This window comes from Haliotis asinina, chromosome 5, assembly GCF_037392515.1.
Source record: "Haliotis asinina isolate JCU_RB_2024 chromosome 5, JCU_Hal_asi_v2, whole genome shotgun sequence".
NCBI classification, from domain to species: Eukaryota; Metazoa; Mollusca; class Gastropoda; order Lepetellida; family Haliotidae; genus Haliotis; species Haliotis asinina.
Genome location: NC_090284.1, coordinates 47100835 through 47118430, shown reverse-complemented (window position 1 = coordinate 47118430; position 17596 = coordinate 47100835). Strand labels below are relative to the sequence as shown.

General features: G+C 40.7%; 1 protein-coding gene across 2 annotated transcripts; it reads left to right on the top strand.

Moving 5' to 3' along the window:
- Window positions 1-8607: 8607 nt before the first annotated feature.
- LOC137284528 (uncharacterized) lies at window positions 8608-16614 on the top strand. Of its 2 annotated transcripts, none has more exons than XM_067816362.1 (3): window positions 8608-8702; window positions 12298-12574; window positions 13265-16614. In XM_067816362.1, exons 2-3 carry the CDS (start codon window positions 12298-12300, stop codon window positions 14221-14223), a joined length of 1236 nt encoding a protein of 411 aa, XP_067672463.1. In that variant the 5' UTR covers window positions 8608-8702; the 3' UTR covers window positions 14224-16614. The 2 variants fall into 2 exon arrangements, with proteins under 2 accessions (XP_067672463.1, XP_067672464.1); XM_067816363.1 differs by lacking the exon at window positions 8608-8702 and adding an exon at window positions 10258-10347.
- The last annotated feature ends 982 nt before the right edge of the window (window positions 16615-17596 follow it).

Below are 17596 nucleotides of genomic sequence, written 5' to 3'. Positions count from 1 at the left end.
ACAGCTAGTCTCTGAAATGAACATATTTTACTGAAAAACCGTTCATAGTGAAAAAAAAAATATAATGAAATGGAGCCCTGAGACTTTCTTCATTTTCCGGACCCGTGAAGGTCCCGGGGTAGAATAGGCCTTCAGCAACCCATGCTTGCCATAAAAGGTGACTATGCTTGTCGTAAGAGGCGACTAACGGGATCGAGTGGTCAGACTCGCTGACTTGGTTGACACATGTCATCGGTTCCCCATTGCGCAGATCGATGCTCATGATCACTGGATTGTCTGGTCCAGACTCGATTATTTACAGACCGTCGCCATATAGCTGGAATATTGCTAAGTGCGACGTAAAACTAAACTCACTCACTCACTCACTCTTCATTTTCAGAGCTAAGGAAATCTAGACTTGCCACATTTTCTAGACTTGTGTGGGCTTTCTTGGCTATATATACTTCAGGGTCTGTACGACAGACTAGGGCGGAATGAAACTACCGCTATCTCGCCTTTGTTCAAGAAACACCAGTTATTCGCAACGCAAAAAAGCCCCATTTAAATACGCCTCGTACCTTCGTGACGTTCTATTCCTTACGGGTACAATGTCTGGAGTTCCTCACTGTGACAGGCTGCGTTGAGGCTTACAAGTGTAAATAATGAGTGAGTTACGTTTTACGTCGCTTTTAGCAACATTCAAACAATATCATGAGAGGGTACACCAGAAATGGTCTTCACCAAATAAACAAGAACGCAGTGTGATATAAAGCATGAAAACGTCAACAACAAACAAACCAGTCCTGTAACATTTGTCACAAGTTCGTAGTTTGGAATGGAGATTACCTGAAATTCGTTTCTAAGAATGCCCATGTGTTTTATTCCAGACATGGATCATTTAACTTTGGATGTCGGCATTGTTGACAAAACTGTCTCGGTCTGATGAAATGAACGAACCAGTTTCCCGATCATACGACGTGCACAGAAATATTGCAGGCATTCGCGTAATGGCATGTCGTGGATGACGCAGTAACAGTCGCTGTACTGAACAGCACGGATTCGCCAGAAACATGAGTGTGTGTTTTGTTCCGGCTTTAATGACTTCCCGCCCGAAGGTTTCGTTTTCCAGTTAACACAACGATTATCACGAGAAGTATCCATATTGTGTTTGAATTTCTGGATAAGACGATTTTAAACAAACAATTGCCGATAAATTGCTGATGATTACCGGATAAATTAGTTGTAATTTGCACTGAAGCTCTTTTGTGTGTTTCAGGAAAGTCATCTCAAAGACTTTCAATGTTTCGTGTGAAAGCCTAAGTTAAAATTGAACCCTGTGACAGTGATGCTTCAGACATAACCACGGATCCTATATATAGAGGGAGAAGAAACTCCCCGAAAAGCCATTGAACGTATGCCTCGGGTCGTTTCGTAACCAGTGTAGCCAATATGGCGGAAGCGTAGTATTTAAGACTGAGCCCGGTGTATTTACAACATCTGACTAGATTCGCTGAGTGTTTTAACAACTGCAATCCTACAGGATTTGAAGAAAAGTTAACTGTTTTTCACACTTCAGTTGAAGTCAAATATTTGGTATTAGTGTACGTATTAAGACAGTAGATTTGTAGTAAAGTTGCAAGTTGGTATGTTAAAGCTCACTGGCTTCTATTCTCGATTCACCGCGAAGATAGACTAAATTATGCCGATAAAAACTTCTTTCACAAACTCGTTTAATTTTCAGAATTGAAACACATACCTTTAGTTGAAAGGTATTGCAAGTAATTGTGATAGTTAACAATAAAATTGATAGGGTGTAATTGAGGTGTGTGAAAAATATGACATATCGCCGATCTGTTCTGATCCGCCATTGAAATGCTACACGCCGTTGTGTGAGTGTGTCTAGTTATTCTTGAAAAACACGTTTCACACACACCTTTAATTCTTATGAGGGGAATATGCTATCAGGTGAAGCGCGTTTGCAAGTAATAGTGACAGCTTCATAATTTAAAAAAGAATGTTAGGGTGTATTTGAGGTGTGTGAAAAATATGACATATCGCCCATCTGTTCTGATCCGCCATTGAAATTCTATACGTTGTTGTTTGAGTATTCCTAGTAATTTCCTCAAAAACATTCTTTCACATACACCTTTAATTCATATGAGGGGAATATACTTTCAGGGGAAATGTGTTTGCAAGTAATAGTGATGGTTTCATAATATAAAACAAAACGTTAGGGTGTATTTGAGGTGTGTGAAAAATATGACATATCGCCCATCTGTTCTGATCCGCCATTGAAATTCTATACGTTGTTGTTTGAGTATTCCTAGTAATTTCCTCAAAAACATTCTTTCACATACACCTTTAATTCATATGAGGGGAATATACTTTCAGGGGAAATGTGTTTGCAAGTAATAGTGATGGTTTCATAATATAAAACAAAACGTTAGGGTGTATTTGAGGTGTGTGAAAAATATGACATATCGCCAATCTTGTGATGTTTGAAGGTTATAGTTCTTTCTTTCTTGTTGATCGTAGTATTTGACCAAACTGGAAAGGTGTTTAGAACGCTTTGTGACAGTTTTACACTCTCTGTTCTTGGGTGTGTGACAGTGTCAGTTAACATTTTGTTATGTCCATTCCAGTCCAGTCCATTCCCCACATGCACTAAGATATCTGAATTGATTATTAATGTAAACAAAAATGTCTCCAAGTAGAGTTTTTAAAGGACAGCTGATGTTAACACGATACTTTTGACATGTTTGGGGAGGGAAGGTCGCGGAGTATCATTTATTCTTTCATTCATTCACGTATACTTCTTTCTTTTATTCTTTTTCTTTCTTTCTTTCATTCATTCACATAATTCTTGTTCTTCTTACTATAATTCATTCATTAATTCATTGTGATATTCCGACTGATACAATAAACTGGCTGGAGTTCTGTTAAACCAGGGAGCCTATATAGAGAGGGGAGTGGAAACTCCTCGAAAAAGCGCTGAACGTATGTCTCGCTTTGTCACGTGACCAGTGGAGACAATATGGCGGCAGCTTAGTATTAAAGATTGAGCTCGGTTCATTTTCAACAGCTGATTACATTCGCTGAGCGTTGTGACAACTCGGATCCTACACGTAGAACATAAGTCACCTGTTCTGTTACTTCAGTTCTAGTCACATATTTGTAATTAGTGTCAGTATAAGAAAGTATGTTTGTAGTAAAGTTTCAAGTTGGCATCTTGTAACTCTCTGGCTTCAGTTATCGGTACACAGCGAAGATAGACTGAGTTTCGTCAATAAAAGCTTCTTTCACACATTCCTTTATGTTTTAGCAGGAAATTATACCTTTAGTTGAAAGGTATCTGCAAGCAATAGTGATAGTTTTGTGACTTAAAAACATGTTGGGGTTTAATTGGGGGGTGTGAAAAATGTGGCAGATCGCCGATCTGATCTGATGCGCCATTGAAATACTACACGCCGTTGTTTGAAGTGTGTCTAGATATTGCTCAACACCGTCTTTCACATACACCTTTAATTTTTATGAGGGGAATTTACCATCAGGCGAAAGGTGTTTGCTGGTAATAGTGATAGTTTCATAATCTAAAATAAATTGTTAGGACGTACTTGAGGTGTGTGAAATATGTGCCATCTCGCCGACCTGATCCGATCCGCCATTGAAATATTGCACGGCGTTGTTTGAGTGCTTTTGTTTCAGCTTCAAAAACTTCATTCACATACACCTTTAATTTCCATTAGGGGAACATACCATCTAGTGAAAGGTGTTTGGAAGTAATAGTGCTAATTTTATAATTTAAAAAAAATCGGTAGGGTGTTTTTGAGGTGTTGAAAAATGTGCCATCTCGCGGATCTGTTCTGATCCGCCATTGAAATAGTATAACTTTGAGTGTTTCTAGTTATTGCTCCAAAACCTCTTTCACATGCACCTTAAATATTTATGAGGGGAATATACAATGACCCGAAAGGTGTTTGCAGGTAATATTTATAATTTGATAATCTAAACATATTGTTAGGATTTATTTGAGGTGTGTGAAAAACGTGTAATCTCGCTGATCTGTTCTGATCCGCCATTGAAATACTACACAGCATTTTTTGAGTGTTTCTAGTTATTGCTCAAAAAACTTCTTTCACACACACCTTTAATTTCTGTTAGGGAAAAAAGTTCCATCTGGTGAGAGGTGTTTGGAAGTAATAGTGATGATTTTATGAATTAAAAAAATAATTGGTAGGGTGTATACATTCACAAGTATTTCATGTGTGTGAAAAATATGACATATCGTTGATCTGATCTGATCACTCATTACTACAAGCCAATGTTTGAATGTGTTTAGTCGTCCTAAAATTCATTTCTTTCAAATACACCTCTAAGTATTGAGGGGAATATTCTATCTGGTGAAAGTGTGAGGTATCTGATCTGTTCTAATCTGCCATGGATGCCTTTGATGCTTGAATGTTTTAGTTCTGAAACTATTGTTGATATTTGACAAAACTGCAAAGGACTTTTTAACGCTTTGTGATGGTTTTAAACTTTCTGTTTTTTTAGGGGGGGGAGTGACTGTGTCAGTTGACATTCTGTCAGTATCCATGCAATTGCGCACATGCAGGAAGACATCTGGTCATCTTCATTAACTGCCCTCTTAAAAAAAATAATTTCGACTTTGCCACGACCGTCCATTTGTCCATTATAGACTGAGTGTCTGTAAGAATGAGAGTGACTGAATCTACAACTCATTAACATGTGCTTAACTTTCCAAACTGTATTCCTGAAGGAAAAAGAAATAAAAATGTGTTCCTCCCTCGTCACATTTTTTCTATCAAAAATTAAAAATCAAAGTCTTACTCGTCACTTTTGAAAAGAATGTGCCTGAGAAACATATTTTTATGCAGCCTAAGCATTCCACACAAACAGAAAACCACTGAAACATAATGAGACATTTTAATTGTGTAACAGGTCATTTCAAATACATATAATAACATAATAACCTTTAGTTTGCCATTTGGCCATCAGGGCTTGCTGCCACTTGCAGTCTTTAAAGTCTGCATACCCATTTTGTTGAAATCAAACCAACAAAAACAAAATAGTCTTCATTGTAGAGAGTTTCACAGTCCCTACAAAATCCATTAGTGAAGTGTATGGAGCACAGAGAAGTTTACATTAGTTATAGACTGCTGACATTCCTATGCGGCACTGAATATATAATACTATGAAGTGAAACTGGAAGTTATCCTAACATGAGGGATCAAGGATAATTCCTGAACATTAATACAAATTATGGGCACGATGCTAGTTGAAAAGAAATGAGATCTAATTGACAGAAGACCACATGGGCCTGCAGATAACTGAAACTGTTGGCCTGATACATTAACAACCGACGCTGGGCCTCTGGGCTGGCGATCGTTTCGAACGCTGTATCAAAATTGTCACATAAACAGAGAGTCTTTGAACAAGGCAATGTGTAAACACATTCTCAAGTCCTCTCATTAATCCACACATGCATCATTCGGCGACAGGAAGTGTAACCAGCTTGTTGTGACAACATTCAGGGGAGCCTACTCCAATTTACCGAGTATTACTCCGGGAGATGCCGATAGTTTCCGACAGTAAACTGGTTGAAATACTCCATATGTCATATTTGGGATTTCACTTTCTTAGTAAAGTACACATTCTAGTACTTTTTTTCGGTTTAGTCCCATCCGGGATTCGAACCCGCACCCTCAGAGTCAGGCACCTAATCGCCAGCACACAAAGTCAGCCGCCTAGCCCGCTCAGCCACCGCGACTTCCACAAAAATGAAAGTCGGACAACTGGTAGTCTAGACTGCGTACTTTGTGTACCCCTCTGATGAGTGTAAATTGGCACGGCTCCCACGGCCGAAAGCTATGATTACACGATGCCATTTAGAAAGTGGTCAAATGCAACATATGTCATATTTGGGATTTCACTTTCTTAGTAAAGTACACATTCTAGTACTTTTTTCGGTTTAGTCCCATCCGGGATTCGAACCCGCACCCTCAGAGTCAGGCACCTAATCGCCAGCACACAAAGTCAGCCGCCTAGCCCGCTCAGCCACCGCGACTTCCACAAAAATGAAAGTCGGACAACTGGTAGTCTAGACTGCGTACTTTGTGTACCCCTCTGATGAGTGTAAATTGGCACGGCTCCCACGGCCGAAAGCTATGATTACACGATGCCATTTAGAAAGTGGTCAAATGCAACATACTAAGAAAGTGAAATCCCAAATATGACATATGTTGCATTTGACCACTTTCTAAATGGCATCGTGTAATCATAGCTTTCGGCCGTGGGAGCCGTGCCAATTTACACTCATCAGAGGGGTACACAAAGTACGCAGTCTAGACTACCAGTTGTCCGACTTTCATTTTTTGTGGAAGTCGCGGTGGCTGAGCGGGCTAGGCGGCTGACTTTGTGTGCTGGCGATTAGGTGCCTGACTCTGAGGGTGCGGGTTCGAATCCCGGATGGGACTAAACCGAAAAAAGTACTAGAATGTGTACTTTACTAAGAAAGTGAAATCCCAAATATGACATATGTTGCATTTGACCACTTTCTAAATGGCATCGTGTAATCATGGTTGAAATACTGTTAAGCGCAGCCGATTTGCGCTGAGAACAAACCAAGTCGACGTGTGCAGTGGAGCATGACGAGGCACACGTTAATTAGTACAAATGGTAAGGAAAGCTAGCGAGTGACCAATCCCTGTTATAGAGTATCCCTGGTTAAACACAGCTGAGTTTGCGCTGGGAACGAGCCAAGTCACTGAGTGTGTTGGAGCATGACAAGGCACACGTTAATTAGTACAAATGGTAACGAAAGCAAGCGAGCGACCAACCCCTGTTGTAGATTATCCCTGCCACAACGATGGGACAAGTTTGCACATGTACGTAAACTCAGTTTTTATTATTGACGGATATTGAGTTAGTGAGTTTTGTTTACGTCGCTTTTAGTGATATTCCAGCAATATCAAGGCGGGGAACGCCCGAAATCTGCTTCGCACATTGAAGCCACGTGTGGAATCGAACCCGGGTCTTCGGCGTGGCAAGCGAACGTTTTAACCACGGGGCTACCCCATCGTCCCTCTAAAGGAACACTGGACAATACAAACACAGTACTTCACTGCAGCCGTGCCATGTTTGTTCTGAGGGTTCACTGGTCAGAAACAAATGTATTCTTCCATTTCAGTCATTGGTTTCTATACATCTTAATACAGGATAACCTTAAAGGTCACATGCAACCAAAAAATCAAACATAATTAAAACACATTTATCACTTATTCATGACATATAATATACATTGCTGCTTTTAAAAAAACAAATAAACACAATTATAACCGTACAATCGCGATTCAAAAGTGCAGTATTTTGTACTTGGGCTTACTTCCCCCGAAACGAAGCCCTCGGGAGACCGAACCCGGTCATAGCGGGTGGATATGCTCTCAAGTGTAACGACGGCTTCCGATTGGCTGTTTCATTTGCTGATGTGCTGAGGGTTCATTGTGTGTACAGAAAGATTATCTGTTTGATGGGCATTTTAGAAGTATAGCCAGTCACAAGAAAGTAAGAATCTTTGTGGATAACAACTTCTTTTTGTGTACTTGATGCGTCGTTTCAGTATGGATTCATATACTGTTGTCAAACAAAATCATATACACGAAAAGAAGTCGTTATCCATGAAGAATGTATATAGAGATGTTGGGTTTAGAAAATACATGTTCTCTGAATTTGCGCTCGATCCAATAAAAATGTCAGTAGAGATGGTAAACTACTGGGTGGCTGGAATCTCGTCCAAGTACAAAGCAGGACTTGAAACTGACAAGAGTTTGCACAAGTTTCCGTCAGATCCAGTCATCCGAAAAAAAATGGATGCAGTTTGTTTGCAACCCACAGACATAAAAACATGTTATGTGTATCACACGTGCCTAATTACATGATGTGGCAGACACGGGACTTGGTTGCACGTGTCATGAATCAACTTATTTTCTTTATGTCGTATAGCCTGATAGGTGTTGAGTTCAATTTGCACGTGGTCAATGATTGAAGCTGTGTATTGCATGTTGTCTTTAGCAGACAGGCAGACAGACATATAGGTGTGAATAAACCAGACACTGAGCTTTCTCTGTGACAGAGACTGCTTACCACAATCAACAAGTTGTTTTACGTAACGAGTAGATTATTTACTTGTTTGTGTACACAACCAAGATTAGACTACTGCTCACGACCTCAGACGCTGGGCATGCATACTGTTTCAAGCTCCGCGAACCTAGTCACTGCGCATGCGTTATGGGCGCAGCGCAGCACAGCTGTTGAAACCAGTTTTCCCCCCAGCGCTGGGGGGAATTTAGAGAAACGTTTGAACTCCGATTTCGCGGGCTTTTTTTCATCGCGTTTTTTTCAACTTTATAGGTTGAATTGGCATTTTTTATGATTTGTTCCGGTAAGTGCACACCGAAAGGTACCAGAATCTGCAAAGTTGTGTTTTACGTTGCATGTGACCTTTAAATTTCAATATAAATGTACATTGCCCAACTTACAGGAAACAGATATATATGTTTTGTGTCTCCAAATCTCCGTGCTGTAAGCTCCGGTTTCAGTTCTCAGCGCACAACTGTGTCACCATTACTCATATTACAAACGCAATACGTTCTGTGATATTCTGTACTCATTTGTACTGGACGGTCATCCGAGGAGTACTTTGGAAGGTAAGGTGGAATAGATTCAGTTTTCGCGTTCAAGAGTCAGTCTCGTAGTCTCTGAACCCTTCTGCCCAACCCTTTCTGCAAAAGCCCTACATGAATGTTTAGATTTACACAGGTACATGCCGAATCTCCCATTTCACCGAGGCTCCCTTTCAGTATAAATGGAACTATTTTATGTTAAAATTATATGTATCAGATACTACCCGACAGACAACACAACAACGCGAATGCATTTGTGTTCGTGTGGCTGCTTGTAATAGGAGATATATAGGTTTGGCACCGGTTGGGGCCATATATCCTGTAGCTGCCATGTTTGCGTCGCATGCTCTTATGTGAAAGGAAGATAATTATCAAAAGAGGATATATACTATAGGAGGATAGAGTGGGTCCAGTGAACAAGAAACACAGATGTCCCAGCCGTCTTTGGCGCCGTGATCTGTACGTCGTGTAACGTGACAAATGTTATGGTGTCTTTTCATATCATATGTAACCTCTGTTACTTTTCTGTCTTTGAAGATAAAGTTCGAGCAAGGTGTTTCAAACTTCAATTTTCTAAAATCGGAGTCAAGGTTTGAAATTTTATCAAACGAATGACGGAAGCTGAAGTTGAGGCGGTTCTTAGAGGGTAGTGTTGGGTGAAGGTTTACATATTACTTTTGATGTGTTGTGTCGACTGTTAATATACGGGTCCCATCACATGCATCGCACTGGCTCGATCACTGCTTTTCAATGCAGGTTTTACAATGGGTTCGAAAGCCTCGAAGATATGTTAAACTTTACGAACAATTTTGTTGAGTGACTTCCCATCATTCCGGAGATTTCGTTAATTTGCTTCATTGACATGTGTATGATATAGATTATGTTCAACAGCAAAACGGATCTCTAGCCAGGACGTTCTTGAGGTTTGATTGATTGACTCCGATACATCTCCTAAATATCATTAATCGTAAATAAAAAAATGAAGATGCCCAGCTTTTATGATCAACAGTAAAATAGACCTGTAACTTGGAACTTTCTCTGGAATATCCCTGTTACAGATGTAGGTTGTGATCAACAGGAAAAACAGACCTGTAACTAGGAACCTTCTCAGGAGTATCCCTGTTACAGATGTAGGTTGTGATGAACACTAAAACAGACCCGTAACTAGGAACTTTCTCGGGAATATCCCTGTTACAGATATTGTCTTTATGGAATACCTCTGTAACAAAGATATTCCGTGGAAAGTTTTTCTTGGTTCTTCTCAGTGTGAAAAAGTATATTAAGGGCCATACGAAAGGTTTGTTAACATTCTTCACATCTTGACATAACACTAGACTCATATCTTGATAACATGCGAAAGGGGTGCAAAAGCCGAGCAATTTCCTTGACACTACACATACGAGCATATGGATGGGTTTGATCTTTAGAGTGTCCACTTACTGTATCGGTACATGCCACAACTGACAATGAAAGAACCAAATGGGCGGAAGCCTCTCCTTTGACCCTTGACCCAAGTGACATGGTCACGTGTAACAAAACACGCGCTGGTCAAGCTATTGAACCTATTGTATATTTTCCTGCATTACTAATCGAAGCTGGAAATGACAAGAGTAGATTCAAAAAGTGGTTGTTCTCGGAATAATGAAGAGTTTCAATTTGAAGATATAAGGTAGGTGGAATATTATCTTTCAGACATGTTATGTTTATTGTTAACGTCGAGCAATCTTCCAGCTTTATGCGGCTGTCTGTAAACAAGGAAAGCCTTTAGAAGGCAACGTTGGAGGAACTTGAGTAAATTATGAAATTTAGTGAGAAGGACGTGAGATGATTTAGGGGGTGTTGGAGGATCGATTGCTGGGTTCAATAGCATCACGATGACCATCCATCCGTCTGTTAGAGGTTTTTTTCCTCGGTACTCGCATCGCAATTACTGTTCTCCATCTCTCTCCAGTATAAGACATTTCACATCAAAGGTATAACCATGACTGGAAATTAACTACGGAGGGAGGAAACATGGTCCTATATATTGCAACTATTTTATGGCGGATGGTAATCAGCCATCAAAAGATGACATATTTGCCCCGGTCTCCACCGGGGGATAATAATGCGAAGAATGTAACAAACCTTGGAAAAAAAAGTTAAAAAATATATGTTAAAAAATTGAATGCTTCTAAGAAATATCAGCTCGAGAATATAAACAATGACTAGACATATTGAGAATTGCTATGTGCAGCGTCAATTGCTATCTAAAAACAATGATAACTATAGCAGAATGCAGTATTTCAGCATTACGGTATGTGTTATCAAGATAAGATTGATATTTTGTAGAAATACACGGTTAATTTCATATAAAGTATAGAAGAAACCGTATATCCTGGAGCAATGCGTTGGCTGGTAAGTATTAGAGCAAAGAGTATAGATGAGTATTAAAGCAAATGCGGTTTTCATCTGATTAGTTTTGTGACTCGTGTAGGTCAGGGGATAGGCCTTCAGCAACCCATGTTTGCCATAAAAGGCGACTCTGCTTGTCGTTAGAGGCGACTAACGGGATCGGGTGGTCAGGCTCGCTAACGTGGTTGACACATGTCATCGGTTCCCAACTGCGCAGATCGGTGCCCATGCTGTTGATCACTGGATTGTCTGGTCCAGACTCAATTATCTATAGACCGCTGCCATATAGCTGGAATATTGTTGAATGGTGCGTCAAACAAGAAAACTAAACTAATTAAGTCACTCATTAGTTTTGTAGCGTTTATACATAATATTATGCAAACGTGGGGAATATCACGAAATTGGTATTGCAAAGTCACAGTACAGTGTAATGAACAGAATGAGTTGTATGAAAAGTTATACAGAAACTGGAATGTATGAATCGTTTGTACACGATTTGGATGGAGTTGAAATGAAGAGAGGACGAGGAAGAAGCATCACAAATAGAGGAAGTTAAGGATTAAGTGATATTAGGAAGTTTTTCCTGCTTAATAGGGGCTTTCGAAATGCAGTGGTGTAGTGACCAAGTCAAAGTAAAAAATCCATACAGATAACATATATTATTGACGACACTGAGAACAATCTGTTTTCGCGCCTCTTAGTTCCCAGTATATGTTGCTGAAGACTCATAAAACGAATACGTAAAGCTTTTTATATAAATGTCCGGCATTAAGGAACTTCGTGCAATAATAATACTGCTGATCTCGCCGGTTCATATGTTTATTTTGACATTGTGACTAATAATCTTTTTCAAACTCCACATTAACAATGATCCTTTGCGTGAAGATATTTAGCGTCACCTAGCTAATGAATTGAATAAAAAAATGTTTAGATGTTTTTGGATCATGCATAAAACATAATTAGGTGTACATGACTGTTCATCCATAAGCATAATGACTTGCACGACTGGTCCTCTTAGGTTAATGGCGCTGTGGGGTAGCCTAGTGGTTAAAGCCTTAACTCGTCACTGCGAACACGCTGGTTCGATTCCCCTCATGGGTATAATGTGTGAAGCCCATTTGAGGTTTCACCCTCCATAATATTGCTAGAATATTGACAACGGCTGCGTAAAATCCATTCACTCACACTACTAATTGTCCAATATGAAACGTTCCTGTTTAACCTTCAGATGGCTGAGAAACTGAGGGAAAGACACCTCACGTGTTCAATCTGCATGGGGGTGTTCACCGACCCGGCCACCCTTCAGTGCCAGCACACATTCTGTAGGTCGTGCCTGCTGCAATACATTCACACCCAATCAGAGACTCGCCACGTCCGATGTCCTACATGTAGACGCCAGTCGCAGGTGGGCGTTTCCAGTAGGGGTGTCAGCGATTGGGTCCGGCAGCTAAAACCTAGTTTTGTCATACAAGGGTTACTGGACGACTTTGGACCATCAGCATTAGGTGAGTCAGTGACATATGTGTAATATTAATGATATCTCTAAGCTTTATATTGGAGAATTGTAAATAGTTTCAATCAGATAGACAAATCTGTCCATCTCCGCTTCATTCATCTCTTATGACAAGCATTTCCTTGGGACCTACGTTTTCCCTGGTTGACGCAGGTTATTCTTGCCCTCGCATGTATACTTGCGGTTAAACTTGAATCTGTCAGTAATGGTTGAGGCAGCATGGAACTCAACTGGACTTTCACGTTCTGATTTCGTGGCGTTTTGGCATGAAATAGGGTTGAACGTTGAATTTAAGGTGATTTCAGCCGTACAGTGGCGAGTGTGTGTGAGCGTGGCTGCTTTAACCAGTTCGCTCTAATTTCTGGTTTCATACTGAGATACCATGCTACATTTAAACACGACACCCCCCATGAGACACAGGATACTGACTCTGAGCCGACCCGTCATTCATATTTATCTAAATACAAAGGTCCACAGAGAGTACAAAGAAGTAGTATTGCGTAACGTTAAGATATAAACCACCGACATTGCAATAATGCAACAGTTGCAGATATTTCTTCGCAATATGTAACGTTTGCTTGTATGCAATATGCGCTTATTTTGTATAGCTGATGAAAGTGTGTCTGAGTTATGCGAGATACTACATAACTGCCACTTGTGATTAAGTCTCATATAATTACAGCAGACACGATTTCTTCACGGATTATTGTCGGCCTGGACAATGGACAAACATCTGCAAGGGTCTTCTATAAACATGGTGTGGAAGACTCAGCACAGAGCCTTGAACAACTACAGCTGGAGGCAAAGGTCAATGATGTACACGACCGGAAGTCGTCTGTTCTGCATCATATTATCGACTACAGGTGGAAAGCTAAAGAGAGCCCTGATTTGAAAGATGTCACCGTTTTGATAGTTGATGACATGAACGTAACGGTAGTCACAGACCTCAACAACAAAAGCGCCACAGCAGTTTTTACATCGAAACATAAGCAATTTCAGCAACACCTATGGTTTCATAACAGGCCATGGCAGATTGCGAAATTAGACGCCAATCGAATTGCAGTGAGTGTCCCGCAGAGTAATGGAATAGTGTTCATACACTTCAACCCTAATCTAGAGGTAGAATCATGTATCACGACTTGTAAGCAGTATTACGCCCTCGGTTGTCTCACCCCATCTCAACTCGCTGTGGGCACTGTAGGGGAACAGTACTCTGCTGACATTATAGATATGTCCGGTAATGTTCTCAGATCAATACACACCGGTAGGATATATTCCCCAGACTGTATCCACGTAACCAGCGACAGGAACCTAGTCGTCAGTCAAGGGAAAGTTAGGTCCCTTGTGTCTGTGACGAATGAAGGAGAGGTGATATTCACATACTCCCTGACGGGGGACAGGGCCCTTCAGTGGCCCCAGGGAGTAACGACGTCTAGTACGGGAGATATTTTACTTGTTGATGGTGGCTCGCACAAAGTGATTCAGCTGACGGAGAAGGGCAGGTATGTCCGTGACCTTCTCACAGACGACGGCCTGGTTGACCCCCGTGGTCTCTGGATGGACGGGGACTTGCTGTATGTCACTCTGCAAGATTGTGTGAAAGTGTTCAGTTTAAAGGATTACCTCATCTTTGGAAAATGAAAGGGTGAAATTCTGGAGATCTCCTTTTGTAATATACTAGCCACATAAAGAAACTGTGCATTGTCAAAATATCATCCCAGTTGATAAGTGCGATAACAATGTCAAAAGTACATACAAACTTTAATTTAGGGATCATGAGACCATAACAGTTCGTGAGAATTTCAATTGAAAAGTCAATCACAATGACGTCACGAGTCCACAAGCGGGACAGGGCTCAAACGACCATGTCACAAGCCCCCTACAACGACTGACCCTTAGCTTAAGTTAAAACGGCTATATTTGGTATCATTTATATACTATCCAAAAAAGAAACGCATAGACGAGAAATCTTTTGCGAAATGTTGTATTTTCAAACATGTATGACTCGTCGACTTTAGTGCATGGAATTTTACACCTGTTTAGAATAAGGTAATGTCTATACAACCAAGTGGATACTTTTAGATGAAGGAGACGTTGAGCTCGATGGCGACGACGTAGCACGTCGGGTTTCCTGGCTCTCATACCAATCTCTTTCAACCTGTTCCGTATAGTTTGACAGGATATCCTCTGACGTTCGGGCACCCTCGCTGCTGTTCTCTCACCCGTGGCTGTACGATCACGCAACTGTAGTACCCGGATGTACCGAACTTTGCCTGCAATGGTAACTTGGGTTCTGCCTGTACGGGAACGGTCTTTTGTTATACCTGTTTGGTTGAAACGAGCTGCAAGTCATGATATCTTGCTCAGACTAACGTTCAGACGCCTGGCAAGAGAAGATTGGTAATCTCCAACATGCATTCTTTCAATGGCGATGTTCCGTGTCGCAGAGTCAAGACGTAGTGATTTGACCTTGAAATTACTTCAAAACGAATGCCACTTTCTGAAAATAATCTGGATATTTATTGCCAGACAGTGAATGCTCTTGGCTGCACAGTTTCAACTGGGAGGTGATTTCTGTTACGTTGTGGCGATGCCTTTCTAATCCCTATACGGAATCTCATCAAAATCAAAATTTTCAAGTAAAACCGATTTTCTTTTACTTGTGCAATTGTGTAAAATTGTGTAACACTTTTGTCACATATTTGACGATTGTTTGAACACAATAGCTAATTAGTAGATTTTTAAAAATACAAATCGCAGATGCGTTTCTTTCATGGGATAGTATATATGATGCCACTTCACACCATGTACCTAACAGTTAACCAAAAACAAAAAAGAAGCAATGTACATGTAATGCATCCACAAGCAAGGGCACTCAAAGGAAATATGGTCAGCTACTTATGCCGAGGAGTAGGCATGACCGATCACGTTTTGTGACTTGATGAGTTTCATTTGGACTGAGAGAAGATGTCACATGTGCAATCTGTTGTGTATTTTGTAACTTCTTTGTTCTAAGGCTGTCATTAGTGCGAGGGGTGATATATCCATTTGTTCCATGTCTTGAAATCGCACACTACTCATGTATTCAACACATGATTAATTTGTTCGAAACAAGTTCGTGTATTCCGATCACTGAAAATTCATGTACGCACTTGTATTCACAATACATTTCATAAACACTGCCGGACAAAACAAAGTACCGCATATACCATGTTGGGGAAATGGAGGTTAAAATGAAACAAACAAGAAATGTTTTTTGTTAACGGTGACATATTTGATGTTTGTTTGTGCGTTTTACGCCGCACCCAGCAATACGTATTCGATACGGCTATATCATACCTCACCAAGGGAAGGGAAAAGCCCAGAAATGTTGAGTAAAGAATAGAAAGTTGACATCCAGTAGGCCTTAGCTGCATGATGTTTTTACATGTACGGAAGGTGGCTCAAACGCTGTCCTTATCTTAATAATTAACTGAATCATGGTATTCTGCCTTGTGTCTGTCTGTCTGTCTAACGTATTTACTACGCTACATTCGTATCTCATTGGCCTAAATGGGCGAATATTTTCCAACTTGCACTTGGAATTGGCGACATATTCTGTATAGAAAATATGTGACATTAATACAACAACTTTCTTCTTCTTTTTCTCTTCCATGAGACCCGTGAAGGTCCCGGGGTAGAATAGGTAAGCAACCCATGCTTACCATAAAAGGTGACTATGCTTGTTGTAAGAGGCGACTAACGGGATCGGGTGGTCAGACTCGCGGGCTTGGTTGACACGTCATCGGTTCCCATTTGCGCAGGTCGATGCTCATGTTGTTGATTACTGGATTGTCTGGTCCAGACTCGATCATTTACAGACCGCCGCCATATAGCTGGAATATTGCTGAGTGCGGCGTAAAACTAAACTCACTCACTCTTCCATGATATTTTGTCTTAAGACGGGCTATCATAGTTGTGTTTTGTGTCATTTCTACAGTTTCGGCGACTGTTTTCAGATAAGCTGCTTTTTAATAAAGTTTGTTTTTGCCAAATGTACAGTTTTGAGTGTATTCTTTCCTTTGGTCGGTAGTTTAGTTGTAGTTAAAATCACAATCCACGTTTTGTCGGTGAATCACCATATGGACACGTGACGAGCACAAATTTCAAGGCAAATGGCAACAGCGTACTTTTAGGGGTGGATGAAACTAGTGAGATGATGGGTCCGACAAAAAACGTTGTAGTTGGTGTAGACAAAGGTTTGGAGTACTGTGTGGCGGTTCGCCCTGGGCGCACTCATATGCGTTAATTGGAGTCCACGAAGGTGAGTGAGTTTAATTTCAAGCCGCACTTAGCAGTATGCCAGCTATATGGCGGCGGTCTGAAAATAATCGAGTCTGGACCAGACAATCAAGTGATCAACAGCATGACCATCGATCTGCGCAACTGGGAACCGATGACGTGTCAACCAGGTCAGCGAGTCTGACCACCCGATCAACCACCCCCATACCTTTCTAAAGAATCCTTGACTTTCAGTGAAGTATATTCCTGGACTGACCCATTAAGATCCGGGGTAGAATATAGGTCTTCAGCAAACCGTCCTTGTCACAAAAGGCCACTATGCTTGTCGTATGAGGCGACTAATGGTGGTATCCTAGTGGTTAAGGCGTTCGCACGTCACACTGAAGATTCGATTTCCCACATGGGCACAATATGTGACGCTCATTTCTGGTGTCCCCCTGCCGTTATATTGCTAGAATATTGCTAAAAGCTGCATAGGGCTATCCTCATTCATTAAATAAGGGTATGGTACAAAATAAACCCACGTCGTAAATTAAATTAAAGAGAACTCTCCATAGTATCATATACATTTGCTCAAAAGTCGAATTACGCGTTTACGTGTTCTAAATTAGTGATAACTTAATGCAAAACCGTTTATTTCCACATTTTTAGTAAGAATACAATGGATTAAATTGGACTTAATTTTATTAAGGGGCACACTCAAAGGTTAAATGACACGCTTATGTATAAACCT

Coding starts and splice junctions, on each gene's coding strand:
- LOC137284528 (XM_067816362.1), top strand. CDS start 12,298: ATGGCTGAGAAACTGAGGGAAAGACACCTCACGTGTTCAATCTGCATG. Junction 12,575..13,264: donor CTTTGGACCATCAGCATTAG/GTGAGTCAGTGA, acceptor ATATAATTACAG/CAGACACGATTTCTTCACGG.